Here is a 23,808-nt window from a genome sequence, read left to right as displayed (position 1 = left end):
GCCCATGATAATACATGGGTTCAGAAGCTGATCATAGAGATTTTGATGATCTGATTGTCAAATAATTGAAGAAGGAGGGATATACAAACTTCTCCGTGTCATAACAATGTGCTAAGTAAAACGAACAGCTACAGTTTGAAGATTGGTATTAAGAGAGATACTGCTATGTATAATACTCTGCCGTACCAAAATAGATGTACCCCCAGTTGCTGTATCTCCAGTAGCAATTCTACTGCCACAATTGTAAAATGTATAACACCGGACTGGGCACACACACCTCCTCTCCGATGTTGAAATATCCTGCTTTAATTGACGGTAGAATCTTTGAACGAGCAAACGTTAAGAGCATTGGTTTTAATGTTGACACCCTCTCTCTTGATGGTAAAATGTTTTACTGCTGTAACAGAATGTTCTTTTAGCTCTGTAGCAATGCCCTCTTCAGTCATGTCAGACAGGCATCGAGCTCTGTCACGAACGATGCCGCTACAGGAATGTAATGTCCTGTCCACAACACACCAACCTCAATATTTGCAAACGCTTTGATTGACAACATATTCAGAAATTGATGATTCGGTGCACACTCGATCCGAAGCGAGCCACTACGATAACGGGTTCCCCACAAATTCCAGAAATAGCTTTGCTATTGAAGAATGATGACAATTTTTATGGATATACAACTTCTTTTATTGTGACGGGCAACGTCAAAAGCCACTTCTCTTCCACGGATTTACCCACCTGAGCCGGAGAAATTCAGGTGACAAGTGATACTGCCGCAACTGTTTCATATTTAGATCTATGCATAAGATTCAGAGTGACGAAAACACTGGCTTGTTTGACAACGGCATTAGAATCTATGTCGAAACGTCGCCTATCACAATAAAAGAAGTTGTATATCCATAACATTTGTCATCATTCTTCATCAAATCAACTTTTTAAATGCCCATCAAAGAAGCTTTGCAAATGGTTTATGTTTAATAGACAGTTAATCTTTACCTTCGGTGACCAGGAATAAGAAGATGGTTCACCAAGGAATGTCAGCAAGGACATTGTCAATAAACACTGACTATCCAATATGCGACAGCAGGGATACATGAGTGTTATACTCCAGAGAACATGACTCAAATAACTGTATTTATCTACCGGTTCAATGCTACATTGGTTCGGCCCATGACAAGAAATTGGAAACATACATTTTTCAGAGGTCAGCATCCTAATTGGCCCATGAGCCACCGCCTTCTGGCATAAGACTCCAGGCCATACAGTACAATACATAATTAGAATTCAAAGCCCAATATACCTGTAGGTAAAAGGGGACAAACGGCCATACCTAAATCATTTGACTTCAATTGAACCTTTTCCAATTTACCTAATATACTTCACCATGAACATTAGTCGCAATCTACCCTGCTCATTTTCCAACTATTATTATTATTATTGGATATTTATGTAGCGCACATATCCACGCACTAGTGCATTCTCAAGGCGCTGGTATTTTTCCCCACGATCCTTGGATGTCAGTCTCAACGGCACATCTTATTATCAATCTCAGCTCCCTGGGGACTTTACAACTCTTGCTGCTACAAGGCGCACTGAGTTATTGCGGCTTTCCCATCCTTACGAGGTAACCATTCACAGCTGGGTGGACTGGGACACATAGTCACAGTACTTTGTACTAGTTAACTGCACGTTGCTGTAACCGCAACTAGGTGTTTGCACGTATTCATGTGGTCACCATCTGATCATATACCAACTGATTCGTGGGTTCTGTTAAGTGCACAGGGTTGTGTACTGTACACTAGGGGTTGTGACAATACTGAAATAGTCTGCACACAAAGTTGACTCCAAGGTCAACAGGTGGGCTCGATCCCGGCACCTCATGTTCGCAGGGTCACTAGCCTGGCGTCTTAGCCAGCTCGCCCACCACGCCCCAGGCGGGCGAATATGTGAACTATGTGAATATTGTATGTATAACCCAGGACATACAACACCTGTGCAAGTATTTGCATCTGTCTAAGCAATATAGTTACTACCCCGAGCAATATACCCAAGGCTATTTAGTTAATACACACGTATCTGTATCCATAAAACCAAATGGCAATAACATTTATTTCTGGATGTAAAATTGCACTCTGTTATTCCTGCTATGAGTGTATGCATAGAGGAATATACGCAGGATATGCTCATCACAGGTTCTGAGTCCTGTGTTTCAGAGAAGCATGTTTGGCAATACCAAGTGGTTCGTTGTTCTGTGTGTCCTCGTCATCGCCTGCATCTTCCTTGCATCGAATCTGCTCCGAGGTCTTAATTCATACCAAAGGTAACGTATATTCTAATTAATATTAATGAACACATTGTGTGTGGCTTTACAATAATCATGACATATTTAGGGTCCAGCACATGGTGCATAGGTCTGATGATATTCTTCCATCGATATGAACTGCATATTGGTCTAAGGTGTGGGAGAGCAGAGAATCCAGTGATCTCTGGTATCAATGCGAGATTCTGTCTCTAACTTCTGGTTTCCAAAATCCACATCGATCTTCATTATATATCAAACATGTGCATAATTTGGAACTGTCCTCCCAAACTGAACAAACAGAAACACTGTTTATAGCAGATTTTAACACTCAATCATGCAATCATTTATTCATAGGCGTCAATTTCGACAAGTTACAAAATGTCTTCAATATGAAGGAAGAAACGCTGGCCTATAACATTCACTATTTTCTTTTAAAACATTTCAGAGTTGACGAGACCGACAAGACCGCTGAGGTCAGGTACAATCACAAACCAAAACGATCCAGGATACGTTACATCATCCACCATTGTGACGACGGACACATTCGATGTGGAGGATGGGCAGACAGGCAACGAGGCATAGTAGGTGCATATCTTCTAGCAAATGTAACAGGACGACGGTTTGGCGTCAACATGACCTCCCAATCTGATATAAAGCTCTTCGACATCCCGAATATTGTCAACTGGTAACATCCGAGAAAGCGAAATTCAGTGCATAGTTAAGGAAGTTATTCGGTGGAATAAAGATCGTCCGGGAGTTAATGTTGACTTTAGCGCCAAGCACCCAAGTGATGTCATATTCTTGAGGACAAATGCGGAGATTATCACACTGATTCAAAAGAGTCCACAATGTGGTCACCTTGTTCCAGAACCGTTCAGAAACCCTAACACTGGCAAAGTGTCTTACAAGATTTGGCATCTTCTCATGAAGCCATCACTTCATTTCGAGGAACGAATCGATATGTTTATGAATAAAATACCAAGAACGGAAGAGTTAGTTTGTGCTCATGTGCGAATGAGGAAAAATCCATCCATTCCAAACAATGCACCTCAGATCAATGCCTTATCCATTCTCAAACATTTGTGAACGTTTCTATCTAAATTCCAAAACGCACGTCGTGTCTTCATTGCTAGTGACGACTCCATGGATGTACGGCTAAGTGCCAGGAACTATTTTGGCGCCAGAGAAATTGATACTGATGGGCCGGTGCTTCATATTGACAAACAGGGAAATCAGTCTAAAGCCGTGTTGGGCTTTGAGATGGGGCTACTTGACCAGACTGTTCTAAGTCGCTGTCCGGTTCTTGTTTCAAAAAGTGGCTTCAGTGTCTGAGCTGCCATGATGTCACACCTTCATCAAGAACTGTATGTGTTAAAAACGGTACCATCACTCCATATCGTTAACATCTAACAACCTTCCCCTCGTTCAGGGCATCCCACATATAATAGGAGGCCTTCATCCTCCTTTATCTGAAACTTTAGGACTGTTGTTCTGTTGCAGTAGCAAGTCCTTTCATGTTGACTCGTACTATTCACACGTGCTATCTTTATACGAACAAAGGCAAGAATAGACCAAACATCAGCTTTACTTAGATGGACTTTATTTCTGTTGATTGTCGTTTTTGTGGCTAATTATTATTGCTGTTGTGTTCGAGGTCACACCAGTGTCTGTCTTTATGGAGAGAGTGAGTTAACATTTTACGTCACATCGGCAATATTTCAGTCATACAGTGACGACAGAAATTCATAAATAAAGAATAGACCCAAGAATACGTTATAAAAACCTGCTATCGAAGGACAGTTAAACAACTAGATTCATACATATTTTTATAACTGGTTTCTGAACACTGAACATAGCGATTGCACGCAATGTTAGCCATATATCTAAAATACACAGGTATACTGCGATTAAAAACGGTGAAACAATATAATGTTATGTCATGGTATAGGAAGCAAACATATTCATACGCCGTTGCATGTAATGCGGCTACAGAAAATAGGCCCTGCTTGTAAGCTATAAATAACTAGTCATAATATGTCAATAATGTTGCACCACATACCGCTAAATAAAGAATTGTGACTTTAAGTCAAATATGCCGAGTTTAAAAGATATCAGACTGACTGACTGACTGAGTTTAGTTTTACTCCGCTTTTAGCAATATTCCAGCAATATCACGGCGGGGGACACCAGAAATGGGCTTAACACATTGTGCCCATGTGGGGAATCGAACCCGGGTCTTCGGCGTGACGAGCCAACACTTTAACCACTAGGCTACCCCACCGCCCCTAAAAAATATCAGAAACAACAGGAGAAGAAAAGAATAAATTTAAACTCGGACAATGGTGAAGACTACAACGAATTATTTTCGTTACATGAGCAAGCTTGTGATACAGTAACAGGTGCTCATAAAATATTCACTATCAGCTTTTAAAGCATTTGCCTGATTCATGTCACGCAATAGTTTCAGAATTTTTCTATAAATATGGAAATTGTCCAACATCGTGGCATAATGTCAGTGTCATTATCGCACTCTGTGCTGCATAGAATTCATCTAATGTTCACAAAAATCACTTCGAATATGCGTGTGAAGCATGGGATGGATGTGCTCATTGTCAAGCAAATAAATTAGAACAACGAATCTCAAGACATGGTGTTTGATGCTGGTGATTACGTGGTATTTGCTCTGGTGCTGCTCGTGCCCGCAGGAATTGGAATTTTCCATGCATTTTCCGGAAACAAGCAAAACACAACGGGGGAATTTCTCATGGGTGGAAGACAAATGAAGACTGTGCCCCTCGCCATTTCCATCCTAGTGTCCTTCATGTCTGCCATCTTGATTCTGGGAACTCCAGCCGAGATGTACCGAGAAGGGACGCAGTACTACCTGTTCACGTTCGGCTTAACTGTAGCCATTGTTGTGTCTACATTGTTGTACGTTCCCCTTCTCTATCCATTGAAGTATACAAGCTCATTTGAGGTAAAGTACTCGTAGTTACGTTTGTTGCAGAGCGCCACTAATCACACATTCGCTTATACGGACGTTTCAAGTTCATTCCATATAACAGTTTCAGAAACAACAGCAGGATTAGTAGTAGCAGCAGTAACAGTAGTGGTAATTACAGCAGTAGTAGTGGCAGTAGCAGCAGTAGTAGCTGTCGCAGTAGGAGCAGTAGTAACAGCAGCAGTTGTGGCAATAGCAACGGTAGTAGTAGTAGTAGTAGTAGCAGTTGTAGTAGACGAAGAAGCAGGAGTTACGAGGAGGTTGGTGGTGGAGGAGTTTAATACAAAGTTTTATAAAACGTCTTTCCAGAGTTTGTGTGAATTAATGCCAACTGTTTTGCTTCCATTCTGTGAGTATAGAGAAAGTCCGTTTTGACGTAGTGCGGGCTATCCCTAACACTGTGACAGTGATTCGGTTGTTCTGTACCTGGAAAACTCGTCAGTCGCATCAAAAGTTTAAAAATATAAAGTTTTTGAGATATTTCCAATTTAACCTTCATTCTTGACGCGATGACGGGGAAGCATTGGAAGGCTGAATACATTCTCTGCCTGCCGTCGCTGGTTCTCCCCTCTCTGTACCTCCCGTGAGTTCTGTCTGGTTGGAGAATCGAGGCTGGTTCTCCCCTCTCAGTGCCTACCAGGGGTTCTGTCTGGTTGGAGAATCGAGGCTTGTTCTCCCCTCTCTGCACCTCCCAGGGATTCTGTCTGGTTGGAGAATTGAGGCTGGTTCTCCCCTCTCTGTGCCTCCCAGGAGTTCTGTCTGGTTGGAGAATCGAGGCTGGTTGTTTGTTGTGTAGGAATTAGTGAGTGAGTGAGCATGGTTTTACGCCGCATTTACCAATATTCAATCAATATCACGGCTGATGACACCAGAAATAGGCTTTACACATTGTACCCATGTGGGAAATCGAACCCGGGTCTTTGGTGTGACGAGCGAACACTTTCACCACAAGGCTATCCCACTTTAAAATCTTGTATTTTGTCATTGCATACATATTGTAACTCTACAAAAATCAACGTTACCAACTGATTTTATCTGAACATTCCTTAAGGTCGACTGTTCTAATGCTTTTTTGAAGGATTTCACTAATCTCCTGAGTTTGATTAAAAAGAAGGAGTGTTTTTCACAATTGGAATTCACAATGCGTTACTTGTTTACAAGTATTCGACATTCAGGTGATAACATTTGCACTCCAAGTCACGTTTTGTTTGTTAATTTATGATCAGCACGCGACTGGGTTTCCGCAATCAATGTTTGTCATAAGAGACGACACATTGGACCGGGTGATGCGAGTTATAGATAACGTGATCTGGTCCAGACTCGTTTTCAGACAGCCATCAAACGGATCGACTATTGATGCTGAGAGCGCCGTTAAACAACATATACATGAATATGTCTTTGTCTACACTGCATTCCCGGTAGAGATGAAAGTGCTTGCTTGTTTCACGGAGTTGGAGGCCTTGTTGTCTGTGTTCTCGCCATTCCCTCGTAAAGACATCCAAGTTTAAATGTATCCCAAACCGGTAATTGTTGTTCATACTAGCTATCGCATTATTGTCTGCTTTGGACGTGTATATTTACACCTGTCATAAAACGATAATATGACGATTGCCAGCGTTCTCGGAAATATCTATCTATCATTATTTCATCGAGATTTCATCGTTTTAGTATCTCGAGAAACGGTTCAACTCCCGCGCTGCCAGGCTGACAGGGACCAGCATGATGATTGTCAATCAAGTAGGTACTGTAAACAGCATGGTGATTGTAGAACAAGAAGGTCGTGTAAACAGCATTATGACTATCAAACAAGTAGGTACTGTAAACAGCATGGTGATTGTCAAACAAGAAGGTACCGTAAACAGCATTATAACTGTCAAACAAGTGGGTACTGTAAAAAGCATGATGATTGTCAAACAAGACGGTAGTGTAAACAGCATTATGACTGTGAAATAAGTACGTATTGTAAATATCATGATGATTGTCAAATAAGTAGGTACTGTAAAAGGCATGATGATTGTCAAACAAGCAGGTACTGTAAACACAATGGTAATTGTCAGCAAGTAGGTAGTGTAATCAGCATGATGATTGTCAGCGTGTAGGTGCTGTAAACAGCATGATGACTCTCATACAAGTAGGTACTGTAAACAACTTCATGATTTTCTTCAAGTAGGTACTGTAAACAGCATGATGGTTGTCAGCATGTAGGTACTGTAAACAGCATGATGACTGTCAAACAAGAAGGTAGTGTAAATAGCATTATGACTGTCAAACAAGTAGGTATTGTTAACAGCATGATGATTCTCATACAAGTAGGTACTGTAAACAACTTCGTGATTGTCAGCAAGTAGGTACTGTAAACAACGTGATGGTTGTCAGCAATTAGGTACTGTAAACAGCATGATGATTGTCAGCATGTAGGTACTGTAAACAGCATTATGACTGTCAAACAAGTGGGTACTGTAAAAGCATGATGATTGTCAAACAAGACGGTAGTGTAAACAGCATTATGACTGTGAAATAAGTAGGTATTGTATACATCATGATGATTGTCAAATAAGTAGGTACTGTAAAAAGCATGATGATTGTCAAACAAGCAGGTACTGTAAACACAATGGTAATTGTCAGCAAGTAGGTAGTGTAATCAGCATGATGATTGTCAGCGTGTAGGTGCTGTAAACAGCATGATGACTCTCATACAAGTAGGTACTGTTAACAACTTCATGATTTTCTTCAAGTAGGTACTGTAAACAGCATGATGGTTGTCAGCATGTAGGTACTGTAAACAGCATGATGACTGTCAAACAAGAAGGTAGTGTAAATAGCATTATGACTGTCAAACAAGTAGGTATTGTTAACAGCATGATGATTCTCATACAAGTAGGTACTGTAAACAACTTCGTGATTGTCAGCAAGTAGGTACTGTAAACAACGTGATGGTTGTCAGCAATTAGGTACTGTAAACAGCATGATGATTGTCAGCATGTAGGTACTGTAAACAGCATTATGACTGTCAAACAAGTGGGTACTGTAAAAAGCATGATGATTGTCAAACAAGACGGTAGTGTAAACAGCATTATGACTGTGAAATAAGTAGGTATTGTATACATCATGATGATTGTCAAATAAGTAGGTACTGTAAAAAGCATGATGATTGTCAAACAAGCAGGTACTGTAAACACAATGGTAATTGTCAGCAAGTAGGTAGTGTAATCAGCATGATGATTGTCAGCGTGTAGGTGCTGTAAACAGCATGATGACTCTCATACAAGTAGGTACTGTAAACAACTTCATGATTTTCTTCAAGTAGGTACTGTAAACAGCATGATGGTTGTCAGCATGTAGGTACTGTAAACAGCATGATGACTGTCAAACAAGAAGGTAGTGTAAATAGCATTATGACTGTCAAACAAGTAGGTATTGTTAACAGCATGATGATTCTCATACAAGTAGGTACTGTAAACAACTTCGTGATTGTCAGCAAGTAGGTACTGTAAACAACGTGATGGTTGTCAGCAATTAGGTACTGTAAACAGCATGATGATTGTCAGCATGTAGGTACTGTAAACAGCATTATGACTGTCAAACAAGTGGGTACTGTAAAAAGCATGATGATTGTCAAACAAGACGGTAGTGTAAACAGCATTATGACTGTGAAATAAGTAGGTATTGTAAATATCATGATGATTGTCAAATAAGTAGGTACTGTAAAAAGCATGATGATTGTCAAACAAGCAGGTACTGTAAACACAATGGTAATTGTCAGCAAGTAGGTAGTGTAATCAGCATGATGATTGTCAGCGTGTAGGTGCTGTAAACAGCATGATGACTCTCATACAAGTAGGTACTGTAAACAACTTCATGATTTTCTTCAAGTAGGTACTGTAAACAGCATGATGGTTGTCAGCATGTAGGTACTGTAAACTGCATGATGACTGTCAAACAAGAAGGTAGTGTAAATAGCATTATGACTGTCAAACAAGTAGGTATTGTTAACAGCATGATGATTCTCATACAAGTAGGTACTGTAAACAACTTCGTGATTGTCAGCAAGTAGGTACTGTAAACAACGTGATGGTTGTCAGCAATTAGGTACTGTAAACAGCATGATGATTGTCAGCATGTAGGTACTGTAAACAGCATGATGATTGTCATACAAGTAGGTACTGTAGTAGTATATACAATGATGGTACGGGACCAGGTTCCCCAAAGGGCTCATTTTTTTTCAAAATTAATACCGTACTGGCCCTAATCCCGTACCATCATTGTATATACTACTACTGAGTTGCATGTAAAATTTGACGAAAATCGGTCGAATACTTGCTGAAATATTGACTTTTAAGTGAGCATGGGGTCGGGAAAAATCAAGGCCGCGTTTCAGACGATGACAAAGCGATGTTTTGAATGTTTTTTTACGCGCGTTCTGACGATGACAAAGCAGTGTTACGAATGTTTTTTTTACGCACGTTTCAGAGGACGACAAAGCGATGTTACAAATGTTTTTTGACTATTCTTTGTCTTCTTTCTGTCTCGATATTTATTTCTTTTTATGCGACGAGATGTCTGTTCTTTGGCATTTTTTTAAACGTTTTTTGACGCGAATGTCAAACGGGTATCTTATCGCTGGAGGGGAGAACGGCCAATTTGCGTTTGATTATAAAAAAGTGACTGTAGGACAACAACCATGACTGTTCGTTGGTCGTCGTTCAGTGGACGCGATAAGTTTTGAATATTTTTTACGCACGTTTCAGACGACGACAAAGCGGTGTTACAAATGTTTTTTTATGCGCGTTTCAGACGACGACAAAGCGGTGCTACGAAATGTTTTTTCACGCGCGTTCTGACGATGACAGAGCGGTGTTTTGAATGTTTTTTTATGCGCGTTCCGACGACGACAAAGCGGTGTTACTAATGTTTTTTGACGCGCGTTTCAGACGCCGACAAAGCGGTGTTTTTTAATGTTTTTTAACGCGTATTCCGACGACGACAAAGCAATGTTTTGAATGTTTTTTTGACGCGCCTTCCAATGACGACAAAGCGGTGTTTTTGAATGTTTATTAAACGCGTGTTCCGACGAATACTGTCTCATCTACATTCAGAACTCGTCCGCCTACGAACAGATCCTCGCCCAACTGATGCCCGTCAGAGACTTCAAGTGGGTCGACGTCAATGCGCCAGGAATGTGCTTGTTTTTGCTTGTTTTTGCTAACAAAATGTACAGCAAATGGTAGCAAATGGTAGCAAATTGTACAGCAAATCGTAACAAATCGTAGCAAATCTAGCAAAATGTACAGCAAATCGTAGCAAATCGTAGCAAATTGTACAGCAAATCGTAGCAAATCGTAGCAAATCTAGCAAATTGTACAGCAAATCGTAGCAAATCGTAGCAAATCTAGCAAATTGTACAGCAAATCGTAGCAACTCGTAGCAGATCTAGCAAAAACTAGCCAAAACAAGCACATTATAAAAATAATGTAATTCCGGATCCTTGTTGTGCACGACGACCGGCATGCGTTTGTCCAGCAGCCTTGCAAAGCACCGAGCATGCGCGACTCCTTTCGGCTGCCTGAGCACCTCACTGAGCGTCTGCACTCCTCTCTCCCCGTCGTCGAACCAGCTTTGGTTCTCGCGGGATGATCTCCAAACTTGGCCGGTTTCCTCGTGGCCATCTCCTCATTGGTGCGTTTTTCTCGGTCGACCAAGGCGACGATGACGTTCTTGCATGCTCATCGATGTTCGGTCATGGCCCTGACAGATGGGAAAGGTCTCAGACACCTTTCGCACCAGTAGGCCGCTTGTCCCACCATGAGCTCGTCCAGATCCCTGACGATGGCGTAGGTCTTCTTCTCGTCATCAACAAGAAGGTTCAGCCTGAGCGCCTGATCGTCCTTTCGCATGGTGTGCCTGACGACGGTGACGAACCTGCGATGCATTTGTTGCGTTCTTCGAACTCTTGACAGAAGTCTCATCATCGACCACTTCCAGCACGTACTCCGTGACGTACAGGTGGACCGTCTCCAGGCATTCGAGCACCTTACCGCTGTAGTGTCCCAAGATCTCGCACCTCATCTCATTCGACCAGCCGAACCCCTCCAAGAAACCTCAAGCGGTCGAATTCTTTCTCCATGCTGGCCTTGACGACGTTCTCGAACTTGGTCGGGACTTCCCCTGCGATCTTGTCGACGATCTTGTCTTGGAGAGCGCCTACGTCGACGTCGATCCTCCACCATTTCAGAGCTGCCCTTTCGGGCTCCTCGACCGGTCGGAAGTCTTCCGTCTTCATCTTGTCCAGTTTTTCTTAGAGCTCGTTTTTCTTCATGCCCGAATTCTTTTTCTTCAAAAGGAAATTTCGAAACTCCGAAACAGCTTCGTATTTCTCTCGCGTCTTCTTTCGTTCAAAAGGAATCCAGCCCCCGTTGTCTCACAACCACTATTTCATGATCGAACGCTAATGGCTCTTCTTCAGTCCAGCGATGGGGTCCCGCACGATCTGTCGTCGCATGGAGAAAACCAAACAATTTTAGATGGAGATCGACAAAAGAGAGCAATCTTCTTCTCACCGGGCATAAAAGAAGCGACTTCCCACCACTTTATCGTCGTCGGAAAGCACGTAAAAAAACATTCGAAAACACCGCTTCTCATCATCGGAATACGTATAAAAAAACATCCTTACGCGCATACAAAACACACATTCGAAACAACGCTTTGTCGTTGTCCGAACGCGAGTAAAAAAAACACATTCAAAACACCACTTCGTTGTCGGAATACGTGAGTTAAAAAAACATTCGAAAACACTGCTTTGTCATTGTCGAGAAACATAAAAAAACACCGCTTCATCGTCGTCGGAAACGCACATAAAAAACCCCAGTGAAAACACTGCTTCGTCGTCGTTGAGAAATATTCAAAACCACCGCTTCGTTGTCGTCGAGCAACATTCAAAGCAAACTCCTTATCGCGTCCACTGTCGACGACCGACAAACAGTCATGGCTGTTGTCCCAGAACCACCATTTCATAATCAAACGCAAATTAGCTGTTCTTCTCTCCAGCGATAAGATACCTGTTTGATGATCGCGTCTGAAAACGTGAAAAAAAGCGCCAAAGAACAGACATCTCGTCGCATGAAATAAAATAGATATCGAGATAGAAAAAAGACAAAGAATGGTACAAAAAACCATTCGAATACACCGCTTCGTCGTCGTCTGGAACGCGCGTAAAAAAAACATTCAAACACACTGCTTTCTCATTGTCGAAACATGCGTCGACAAACATTCAAAGCATTGCTTCATCGTCGTCAGAAACGCGCATCGAGAAACATTCAAAACACTGCTTTCCTATCGCCTGGAACGCTCCTCAAAAAATTTAAAAAACACTGCTTTCTCGTTGTCAAAACGTGCGTCGACAAACATTCAAAACATCGCTTCGTCATCGTCTGCAACAAACGTCAAACAAACATTCAAATCACTGCTGTCTCGTCGTCGGAACACACGTCGAGAAACATTCAAAACAAACTCTTATCGTGTCCACTGCCACCGAACGACGAACAATCATGGATGTTGTCCCACAATCACCATTTCATAATCAAACGCAAATTAGCCGTTCTCCCCTCCAGCAAAAAGATACCCGTTCGACGATGTGTCAGAAAACGTGAAAAAAAAGCAAAAGAACAGGCATCTCGTCGCATAGAAAAAGACAAAAAATAGTCACAAAAAAAACATTCGTAGCACTGTTTGTCGTTGTCTGAAACGCGCATTGAGAAAACATTTGCAACATCGCTTCATCGTCGTTGGAACGCGTGTCAAAAAACATTCAAAACACCGCTTTGTCATCATCTGGAACGCGCGTCAAAAAAACATTCAAAACACTGCTTCGTCATCGTCAGAAATGCACATCGACAAACATTCAAAACACCGCTTTCTCATCGTCTGGAACGCGCGTAAAAAAACATTCAAAACATCTCTTTCTCATCATAGGAACTCATGTTGAGAAACATTCAAAACATCGCTTCATCATCGTCAGAACGCTCATTATAAAAACATTCGAAATACCGCTTTGTCGTCGTCGAGAAACATTCATAACAACGCTTTATCGTCATCTTCGAGAAACATTAAAAAACACCACTTTGTCATCGTCTGAACGTGCGTTAAAAAAACATTCAAAACACCGCTTTGTCGTCGTCGGAACGCGCATCAAAAAACATTCAAAACACCACTTTGTCGTCATCAGAACGCTTGTAAACAAAACATTCAAAACACTGCTTTGTCATCGTCAGTACTCGCGTAAAAAAAGATTCATAACACCACTTTGTCGTCGTCAGAACGGGCGTCAAAAAACATTTTGTAACCCGGCTTTGTCGTTGTCTGAAACGTATGTAAAAAAACATTTGTAACACCGCTTTGTCCTTGTCTGAAACGGGGCCTTGATTTTTCCCGACCGACCCCATGCTCACTTAAAAGGCGATATTTCAGAAACTATTCGACCGATTTTCGTCAAATTTTACATGCAACTCAGTAGTAGTATATACAATGATGGTACAGGATTAGGGCCTGGTCCCGTACCAACATTGTATCTACTACTACTGTAAACAACATCATGATTGTCAGCAAGTAGGTACCGTAAACAGCATGATGACTGTCAGCAAGTAGGTAGTGTAAACACCATATTGTTGTCAAACAAGTAGGTAGTGTAAACGGTCTGATGATAGTCAGCAAGTACGTAATGTAAACACAATGATGATCGTCCAACAAATAGGTAGTGTAAACAGCATGATGATTGTCAGCAAGTAGGTACTGTAAACAGCATCATGATTCTCAGCAAATAGGTAGTGTAAACAGCACCATGATTCTCAAACAAGTATGTGCTATAAACAGACTTTTGATTGTCAAACAAGTAGATAGTGTAAACAGCATGATGATTGTCAGCAAATATGTATTTCAAACAGCATGATGACTGTCAAACAAGTAGGTACTGTAAACAGCATAATGGTTGTCAAACAAGTAGGTACTGTAAACAGCATAATGATTGTCAGCAAGTAGGGATTGTAAACAGCATGATGATTGTCAGCAAGTAGGTTTTGTAAACAACATGACAATCAACCGGAAGAATCGGAAGACACGGAAATTTGAAATAACTTTTTTTATGATTGTATGCATTTAGTGAATGGGTTAAGTTAACACAAGTATTTTAGTCATTCAAATTCATGTCATTGCTTCTAAGATCTGGTAAATATAGAGTCTAGGGTTTGAGACCACTTACCTAATTATTACCTGTCAGGTGACTTGGCTCTATGTACGTTGTACTTGCAGACCCGTGGCTGTGTGTACGCTGTACTTGTAGACACGTGGCTGTGTGTAAGCTGTACTTGTAGACACGTGGCTGTGTATACGCTTTACTTGTAGACACGTGGCTGTGTGTACGTTGTACTTGTAGACGCGTGGCTGAGTGTACATTGTACTTGAAAACACGTGGTTGTATGAACGTTGTTCTTGTAGACACGTGGTTGTATGTACGTTGTACTTGTAGAGACGGTGTTGTATGTACGTTTTACTTGTGGAAACGTGGCTGTATGTACGTTCGACTTGTAGACATATGGCTCTATGGACCTTGTACTTGAAGACACGTGGTTGTATAAACGTTGTTTATGTAGACACGTGGCTGTAGGTACGTTTTACTTGTAGACATGTGGCTCTATGGACGTTGTTGTTGAAGAGATGTGGCTCTATGGACGTTGTACTTGTAGACACGTGGTTGTGTGTACGTTGTACTTGGAGACACATGGCTCTGTGTACGTTGCGCTTGTAGACACGTGTATGTATGTACGTTCTACCTGTGGACACGTGGCTGTGTGTACGTTGTACTTGTAGACACGTGGCTCTGTGTACGTTGTACTTGTAGATATGTTGTATCCCAGGTGATCTATATGGGCCTGGCGTCACTTGCTCCATCGACGGCTCTAGAAGCAGGTAGGTATGTACAATGTAATTATAACGCATCAATAATTCACCATCCTCTTTCCAATGAACATTATACAAGGCAACGTGAGCGCACTATACATGGCTGTGTAGTTGTAAACGATATGCACCGCATACTGATGTTGACCAGATGCCGTATACATTATTTAATATATAAAGTGATATTCACCAAAGTCAATATCTATAATAATTGTATGCATTACCTGATATTTTGCTATTCCTTTTTCAAACAGTGACCGGGTTTCCAACATGGGCCACGATAATTACGATCGGTCTCGTAGCCACCTTCTACACCTGTCTGGTAGGTAGATCACGCTGTGAGCAGATGTCTATCTTCTCGAGGTATATTGTAGGTGGATCGGAACTATAACATATACACTAAACACCAAAAGCAACGTTACCCTCCTACATTTATGAATTATGTAAACACTATCAAAGATATGTTAGAATGTATTAGTTTACAAGAAAGCTTAAGAACACAGCTTTATGCAAATTATGAAAACAATTCTCAAATGCATTCATGTTTAGGTGAAATGCATCTTTTTCAGAAGAGTTAATTTGTCCTATTTTCGTCCGAAATACACCAATAACAGTGATTAAGATGTCCAAAAGAAAGGTGGAAACAAAATTCTTGTTTGAGATAAAGTTAAACTCTCACTGTATACTCTCACTTTAGTGGTAGGTAGAAAACACGATGGACTTCTCTCACAAGTTTGATGCAGCTTACTGAACAGTCAGGTATGATAGATGGGCTGTATTATAAGGTACGTTTATAAATTAGTGACTCATCACCACCCCACACAGCTGACAATACGAAATTACTCTGAATAGTTCTCACGTGGCAGAAAGCGAATCATTATTCAGGTCAGCTGCCAATATTGAAACAACTTTATCATTTCAGGGAGGAATGAAAGCAGTTGTATGGGCAGACGTGTTTCAGTGCGTCGTGATGCTTGTCGGAGTACTGGCCATAATCATAAGGGTCAGTGAGAAATATTGTTCCAATTAATATGATGCATTTAATAAGTAATCATCATGTGAAACATTATCCGTCTGAAAAAATAATAAGTAAGAACATACGGATGCATAAAGAAGGTTACATTTAGAGTGAATACAAATGTTACATGTAGAGGGGATACAAATGTTACACGTAGAGTGGGTACAAATGTTACATTTAGAGTGGTACAAATGTTACATTTAGAGCGTTTACAAATGTTACATGTAGAGCGGGTACAAGTGTTATATTTAGAGTGGGTACAAATGTTACATTTAGAGTGGGTACTAATGTTACAGGTAGAGTGAGCACAAATGTTACATGTAGTGCGGGTACAAATGTTACATGTAGAGTTGGTACAATTGGTACATTTAGAGTGGGAACAAATATTACATTTAGATTGGGTACAAATATTATATTTAGAGTGAGTATTAATGTTGCATTTAGAGCGGGTACTAATGTTACAGGTAGAGTGATCACAAATATTACATGTAGTGCGGGTACAAATGTTACATTTAGAGTGGGTACAATTGTTACATTTATAGTGGGTATAAATATTACATTTAGATTGGGTACAAATATTACATTTAGAGCGAGTAATAATGTTACATTTAGAGTAGGTACAAATGTTACATGTACAGATGTTACATGTACAATGGGTACAAATGTTACATTTAGGGTGAGTACAAATGTTACATTTAGGGTGAGTACAAATGTTACATTTAGAATGGGTACAAATGTTACATTTAGAGTGGGTACAAATGTTACATTTATAATGGGTATAAATGTTATATTCAGGGTGAGTACAAATGTTACATTAAGAGCGATTACAAATGTTACATGTAGAGCGAGTACAATGTTACATGTAGAATGGGTAAAAATGTTACATTTAGAGTGGGTACAAATGTTACATTTAGAGGGGGTACACATGTTACATTTAGAGGGGGTACAAATGTTACATTTAGAGAGTACAAATGTTACATTTAGAGTAGGTAGAAATGTTACATGTACAGTGGGTACTAGCTGTGTTCTGATTAATTGGAATAATAGAAGATTGGTCGCAGTGACCAAACGACCAAGCAATCGATCACATTTTCTCATAATGGAACATAAACGATTTTGGAAGTACTGTTTTAGTCTTTGAAAAACATGACAATGGAACATATCTTAGAAGTTGTCAGTGCCTGAAAACGTGTTTAATTCTTATAAAACTCACTTCACTAACTGAAGTAGTAAGTTGCATCATGTTATACGTATCTGGAATAACAAACTGGGTAGGAAAATCTGAAAAATGACGCTAACCAATTGTTTTCGATGATTCTTCGTTGGTAATGAAGCAATCATCAATTGTGAGATTTCAAACAATTCCCAACACTCGTGGGTACAGATGTTACATTTAGAGTGGGTACTAATGTTACAGGTAGAATGAGCACAAATGTTACATGTAGAGTGGCTACAATTGTTACATTTAGAGTGGGTACAAATGTCCCATTTAGAGTGAGTATTAATGTTGCATAGAGCGGGTACAAATGTTACATTTAGAGTTGGTACAAATGTTACATTTAGAGTAGGAGCAAATGTTACATGTAGAGTGGGTAGACTTGTTACATGTAGAGTGGGTACAAATGTTACATTTAGGGTGAGTACAAATGTTACATTTAGAGTGGGTACACATGTTACATATAGAGGGGGTACAAATGTTACATTTAGGGTGCGTATAAATATTACATTTAGAGTGGGTACAAATGTTACATTTAGAGTGGGTACACATGTTACATGTAGAGTGGGTACAAATGTTACATTTAGAGTGATACACAAAAATGTTACATTTAGAGTGGGTACAAATGTTACATTTAGAGTGGGTACAAATGTTACATTTAGAGTGGGTACACATGTTACATGTAGAGTGGGTACAAATGTTACATTTAGAGTGGGTACACATGTTACATGTAGAGTGGGTACAAATGTTACATTTAGGGTGAGTACAAATGTTGCATTTAGAGTGGGTACAAATGTTACATTTAGAGTGGGTACAATATTACATGTAGAATGGGTAAAAATGTTACATTTAGAGTGGGCACAAATGTTACATGTAGTGTGGGTACCAATGTGACATTTAGAGTTGGTACAAATGTTACATTTAGAGGGGGTACAAATGTTACATGTAGAATGGGTACAAATGTTACATTTAGGATGAGTACAAATGTTACATGTATGATATATTAGTCATTGCTTTAAAGTAGTTAGTTGCATCATGTTATACGTATCTGGAATAACAAACTGGATAGGAAAATCTGAAAAATGACGCTAACCAATTTTTTTTCATGATTCTTCGTTGGTAATGAAGCAATCATCAATTGTGAGATTTCAACCAATTCCCAACACTCGTGGGTACAGATGTTACATTTAGAGTGGGTACAAATGTTACATGTAGAGTGAATACAAATTTTACATTTACAGAGAGTACAAATGTTACATGTAGAGTGTGTACAAATGTTACATGTAGAGTGGGTACAAATGTTCCACTTAGAGAGTACAAATGTTACAAATAGTGTGGGTACAAATGTTCCATTTAGAGAGTACAAATGTTACATGTAGAGTGGGTACAAACGTTACATAGCTAGCGAGTACAAGTTTTACATTTAGAGTAGGTACAATGATACATGTAGAATGGGTAAAAATGTTACATTTAGAGTGGACACAAATGTTACATGTAGTGTGGGTACAAATGTTGAATTTAGAGGGGGTACAAATGTTACATTTAGAGAGTACAAATGTTACATTTAGAGTAGGTAGAAATGTTATATGTAGAGTGGGTACTAGCTGTGTTCTGATTAATTGGAATAATCGAAGATTGGTCACAGTGACCAAACGACCAAGCAATCGATCACATTTTCTCATAATGGAACATAAACGATTTTGGAAGTACTGTTTTAGTCTTTGAAAAACATGACAATGGAACATATCTTAGAAGTTGTCAGTGCCTGAAAACGTGTTTAATTCTTGGAAAACTCACCTCACTAACTGAAAAGCCATGACTGAATATTTCTCTAAGACTCAAGGAAGTTTTTGTTCATGATATATTAGTCATCACTTTAAAGTAGTTAGTTGCATCATGTTATACGTATCTGGAATAACAAACTGGATAGGAAAATCTGAAAAATGACGCTAACCAATTGTCTTTGATGATTCTTCGTTGGTAATGAAGCAATCATCAATTGTGAGATTTCAAAAAATTCCCAACACTAGTGGGTACAGATGTTACAATTAGAGTGGGTACTAATGTTACAGGTAGAGTGAGCACAAATGTTACATGTAGTGCGGGTACAAATGTTACATGTAGAGTTGGCACAATTGCTACGTTAAGACTGGGTACAAATATAACATTTAGATTTGGGTACAAATGTTCAATTTAGAGTGAGTATTAATGTTGCATTTAGAACGGGTACAAATGTTACATTTAGATTGAGTACAAATGTTACATTTAGAGTAGGTGCAAATGTTACATGTACAGTGGGTACACATGTTACATGTAGAGTGGGTACAAATGATACATTTAGGGTGAATACAAATGTTTCATTTAGAGTGGGTACACATGTTACATTTAAGGTGCGTATAAATATTATATTTAGAGTGGGTACAAATGTTACATTTAGATCGGGTACAAATGTTACATGTAGAATGGGTACAAATGTTACATTTAGGGTGAGTACAAATGTTACATTTATGATATATTAGTCATCACTTTAAAGTAGTAAGTTGCATCATGTTATACGTATCTTGAATAACAAACTGGATAGGAAAATCTGAAAAATAACGCTAACCAATTGTTTTCGATGATTGTTCGTTGGTAATGAAGCAATCATCAATTGTGAGATTTCAAACAATTCCCAACACTCGTGGGTACAGATGTTACATTTAGAGTGGGTACTAATGTTACATGTAGAATGAGCACAAATGTTACATTTAGAATGGGTACAATTGTTAACAGTTAGAGTGAGTAGAAATGGTACATTGAGAGTAAGTACAAATGTTCCATTTAGAGTTGGTACAAATGTTACATTTAGAGTACAAATGTTACATGAAGAGTGAATACAAATGTTACATTTACAGACAGTACAAATGTTACATGTATAGTGCGTACAAATGTTACATGTAGAGAGGGTACAAATGTTCCATTTAGTTACAAATGTTACAAATAGTGTGGGTACAAATGTTACATTTAGAGTGAGTACAAATGTTACATGTAGAGTTGGTACAGATGTTACATTTAGAGCGGGTACAAATGTTACATTGAGAGTGGGTACAAATGTTACATGTAGAGTGAATACAAATGTTACATGTAGAGTGGGTACAAATGTTACATTTAGAGTGGGTACAAATGTTACATGTAATGTAGTGGGTACAAATGTTACATTTAGGGTGGGTACAAATGTTACATTTAGAGTGGGTACAAATGTTACATTTAGAGTGGGTACAAATGTTACATTTACAATGGGTACAAATATTACAATGAGAGTGAGTACATATGTTACATTTAGAGTGAGTAAAAATGTTACATATAGAGCGGGTACAAATGTAATTTGTAAAATAAAATGTTACATTTAGAGTGTGTACAAATGTTACATTTAGAGTGGGTACAAATGTTACATGTAGAGTGAATACAAATGTTACATTTACAGTGGGTACAAATGTTACATGTAGAGTGGGTACAAATGTTACATGTAGAGTGGGTACAAATGTTCCATTTAGACAGTACATATGTTACAAATAGTGTGGGTACAAATGTTCCATTTAGATTGGGTACAAATGTTACATGTAGAGTGGGTACAAATGTTACATGTAGAGTGGGTACAAATGTTTACATGTAGAGTGAGTACAAAGGTTACATGTAGAGTGGGTACAAATGTTACATTTAGAGTGAGTACAAATGTTACATTTAGAGTGGTACAAATGTTACATGTAGTGGGTACAAATGTTACATTTAGGATGGTACAAATGTTACATGTAGTGTGGGTACAAATGTTACATTTAGAGTGGGTACAAATGTTACATTTAGAGTGGGTACAAATGTTACATGAAGTAGAGTGTATCAATGGATAGGTACAAATGTTACATTTAGAGTGGGTACAAATGTTTTGTGGCATGTACAGTTGGGTACAAATGTTACATGTAGAGTGAGTACAAATGTTACAAATGTTGGTACAGAAATGTTACATTTAGAGTGGGTACAAATGTTACATTTAGAGTGGGTACACATGTAGAGAGAGTACAAATGTTACATGTAGAGTGTGTACAAATGTTACATTTAGAGTGTTACAAATGTTACAAAGAGTTACAAATGTTACATGTATAGATGGGTACAAATGTTACATTTAGAGTGGGTACAAATGTTACATGTAGAGTGGGTACAAATGTTACATATAGAGTGGGTACAAATGTTACATTTAGAGTGTACAAATGTTACATGTAGAATGGGTACAAATGTTCCACTTAGAGTGGGTACAAATGTTACATTTAGAATGGGTACAAATGTTACATGAAGATTGGGTACAAAAATGTTACATTGAGGGAGGGTACAAATGTTACACTTAGAGTGTGGGTACAAATGTTATATGTAGAGTGGGTACTAGCTGTTTTCCGATTTATTGACATAATCAAAGATTGGTCACAGTGACCAAACGACCAAGCAATCGATCACATTTTCTTCATAATGGAACATAAACGATTTTGGAAGTACTGTTTTAGTCTTTGAAAAACATGACAATGGAACATATCTTAGAAGTTGTCAGGGCCTGAAAACTTGTTTAATTCTTATAAAACTCACTTCACTAACTGAACAGCCATGACTGAATATTTCTCTAAGACTCAAGGAAGTTTATGTTCATGATGTATTAGTCATCACTTTAAAGTAGTTAGTTGCATCATGTTATACGTATCTGGAATAACAAACTGGATAGGACAATCTGATAAATGACGCTAACCAATTGTTTTCGATGATTCTTCGTTGGTAATGAAGCAATCATCAATTGTGAGATTTCAAAAAATTCCCAACACTCGTGGGTACAGATGTTACAATTAGAGTGGGTACAAATGTTACATGTAGAGTTGGCACAATTGCTACGTTAAGACTGGGTACAAATGTTACATTTAGAGTTGGGTACAAATGTTCAATTTAGAGTGAGTATTAATGTTGCATTTTCAATTTAGAGTGAGTACAAATGTTACATTTAGATTGAGTACAAATGTTACATTTAGAGTAGGTGCAAATGTTACATGTAGAGTGGGTACAAATGTTACATGTAGAGTGGGTACAAATGTTACATTTAGAGTGAGTACAAATGTTACATTTAGAGTGGGTACACATGTTACATGTAGAGTGGGTACAAATGTTACATTTAAAGGTGCGTATAAATATTATATTTAGAGTGGGTACAAATGTTACATTTAGATCGGGTACAAATGTCACATGTAGAATGGGTACAAATGTTACATTTAGGGTGAGTACAAATGTTACATTTATGATATATTAGTCATCACTTTAAAGTAGTAAGTTGCATCATGTTATACGTATCTTGAATAACAAACTGGATAGGAAAATCTGAAAAATAACGCTAACCAATTGTTTTCGATGATTGTTCGTTGGTAATGAAGCAATCATCAATTGTGAGAGTTCAACCAATTCCCAACACTAGTGGGTACAAATGTTACATTTAGAGTGGTACACATATTACATTAAGAGTACAAATGTACAAATGTTACATTTGGAATGGGTACAAATGTTACATGTAGAGAGTTACCTGTAGAGGAGGGTACAATGTTACATTTAGAGGTACAAATGTTACATTTAGAGTGGGTACAAATGTTCATAGAGTGGGTACAAATGTTACATGTAGAGTTGGTACAAATGTTACATTTAGAGTGGGTAGCAAATGTTACATTAGAGAGGGTACAAAATGTTACATGTAGAGTGAATACAAATGTTACATTTAGGTGGGTACAAATGTTACATTGTAGAGTACAAATGGGGAGGGATACAAATGTTCCATATAGAGGGAGTGGGTACATATGTTACATTTAGAGTGGGTATAAATGTACATTTAGAGTGGTACAAATGTTACATTTAGAGTGGGTGGTGTTACATTAGAGTGGGTACAAATGTTACATGTAGAGGTGGGTACATGTTTGTAGAATAGGTACAAATGTTGTTACAAATGTTACAATAGTGTGGGTACAAATGTTACATGTAGAGTGGGTACAAATGTTACATTTAGAGTGGGTACAAATGTTACATGTAGAGTGGGTACATGTTACATATAGAGTGGGTACAAATGTTACATTTAGAGTGGGTACAAATGTTACACATAGAGTACAAATGTTACATTTAGAGTGGGTACAAATGTTACATGTAGAGTGGGTACAAATGTTACATTTAGAGTGGGTACAAATGTTACATGTAGAGTGGGTACAAATGTTACATTTAGTAGAGGGGTACAAATGTTACACATTTAGAGTGAGTACAAATGTTACATTTAGAGTGGGTACAAA

The 23,808-nt window shown here is 38.8% G+C and overlaps 1 protein-coding gene across 1 annotated transcript; it reads left to right on the top strand.

Annotated features, from left to right (window-relative positions):
- Positions 1-4,946: 4,946 nt before the first annotated feature.
- LOC124275782 (sodium-coupled monocarboxylate transporter 1-like) lies at positions 4,947-16,248 on the top strand (the record flags this gene model as incomplete). Its single annotated transcript, XM_046711448.1, has 5 exons — positions 4,947-5,276; positions 6,969-7,037; positions 15,206-15,257; positions 15,500-15,567; positions 16,168-16,248. Coding segments are annotated over exons 1-5 (600 nt in total), but the record flags the coding sequence as incomplete, so codon positions are not given.
- Between the last annotated feature and the right edge of the window lie 7,560 nt (positions 16,249-23,808).

This window comes from Haliotis rubra, unplaced genomic scaffold (assembly GCF_003918875.1).
Source record: "Haliotis rubra isolate DU_JTF1 unplaced genomic scaffold, ASM391887v1 Scf2021, whole genome shotgun sequence".
Classification (NCBI taxonomy): domain Eukaryota; kingdom Metazoa; phylum Mollusca; class Gastropoda; order Lepetellida; family Haliotidae; genus Haliotis; species Haliotis rubra.
The sequence above is the reverse complement of the archived record's forward strand: the minus strand, read 5'-3'. Positions and strand labels throughout refer to the sequence as shown.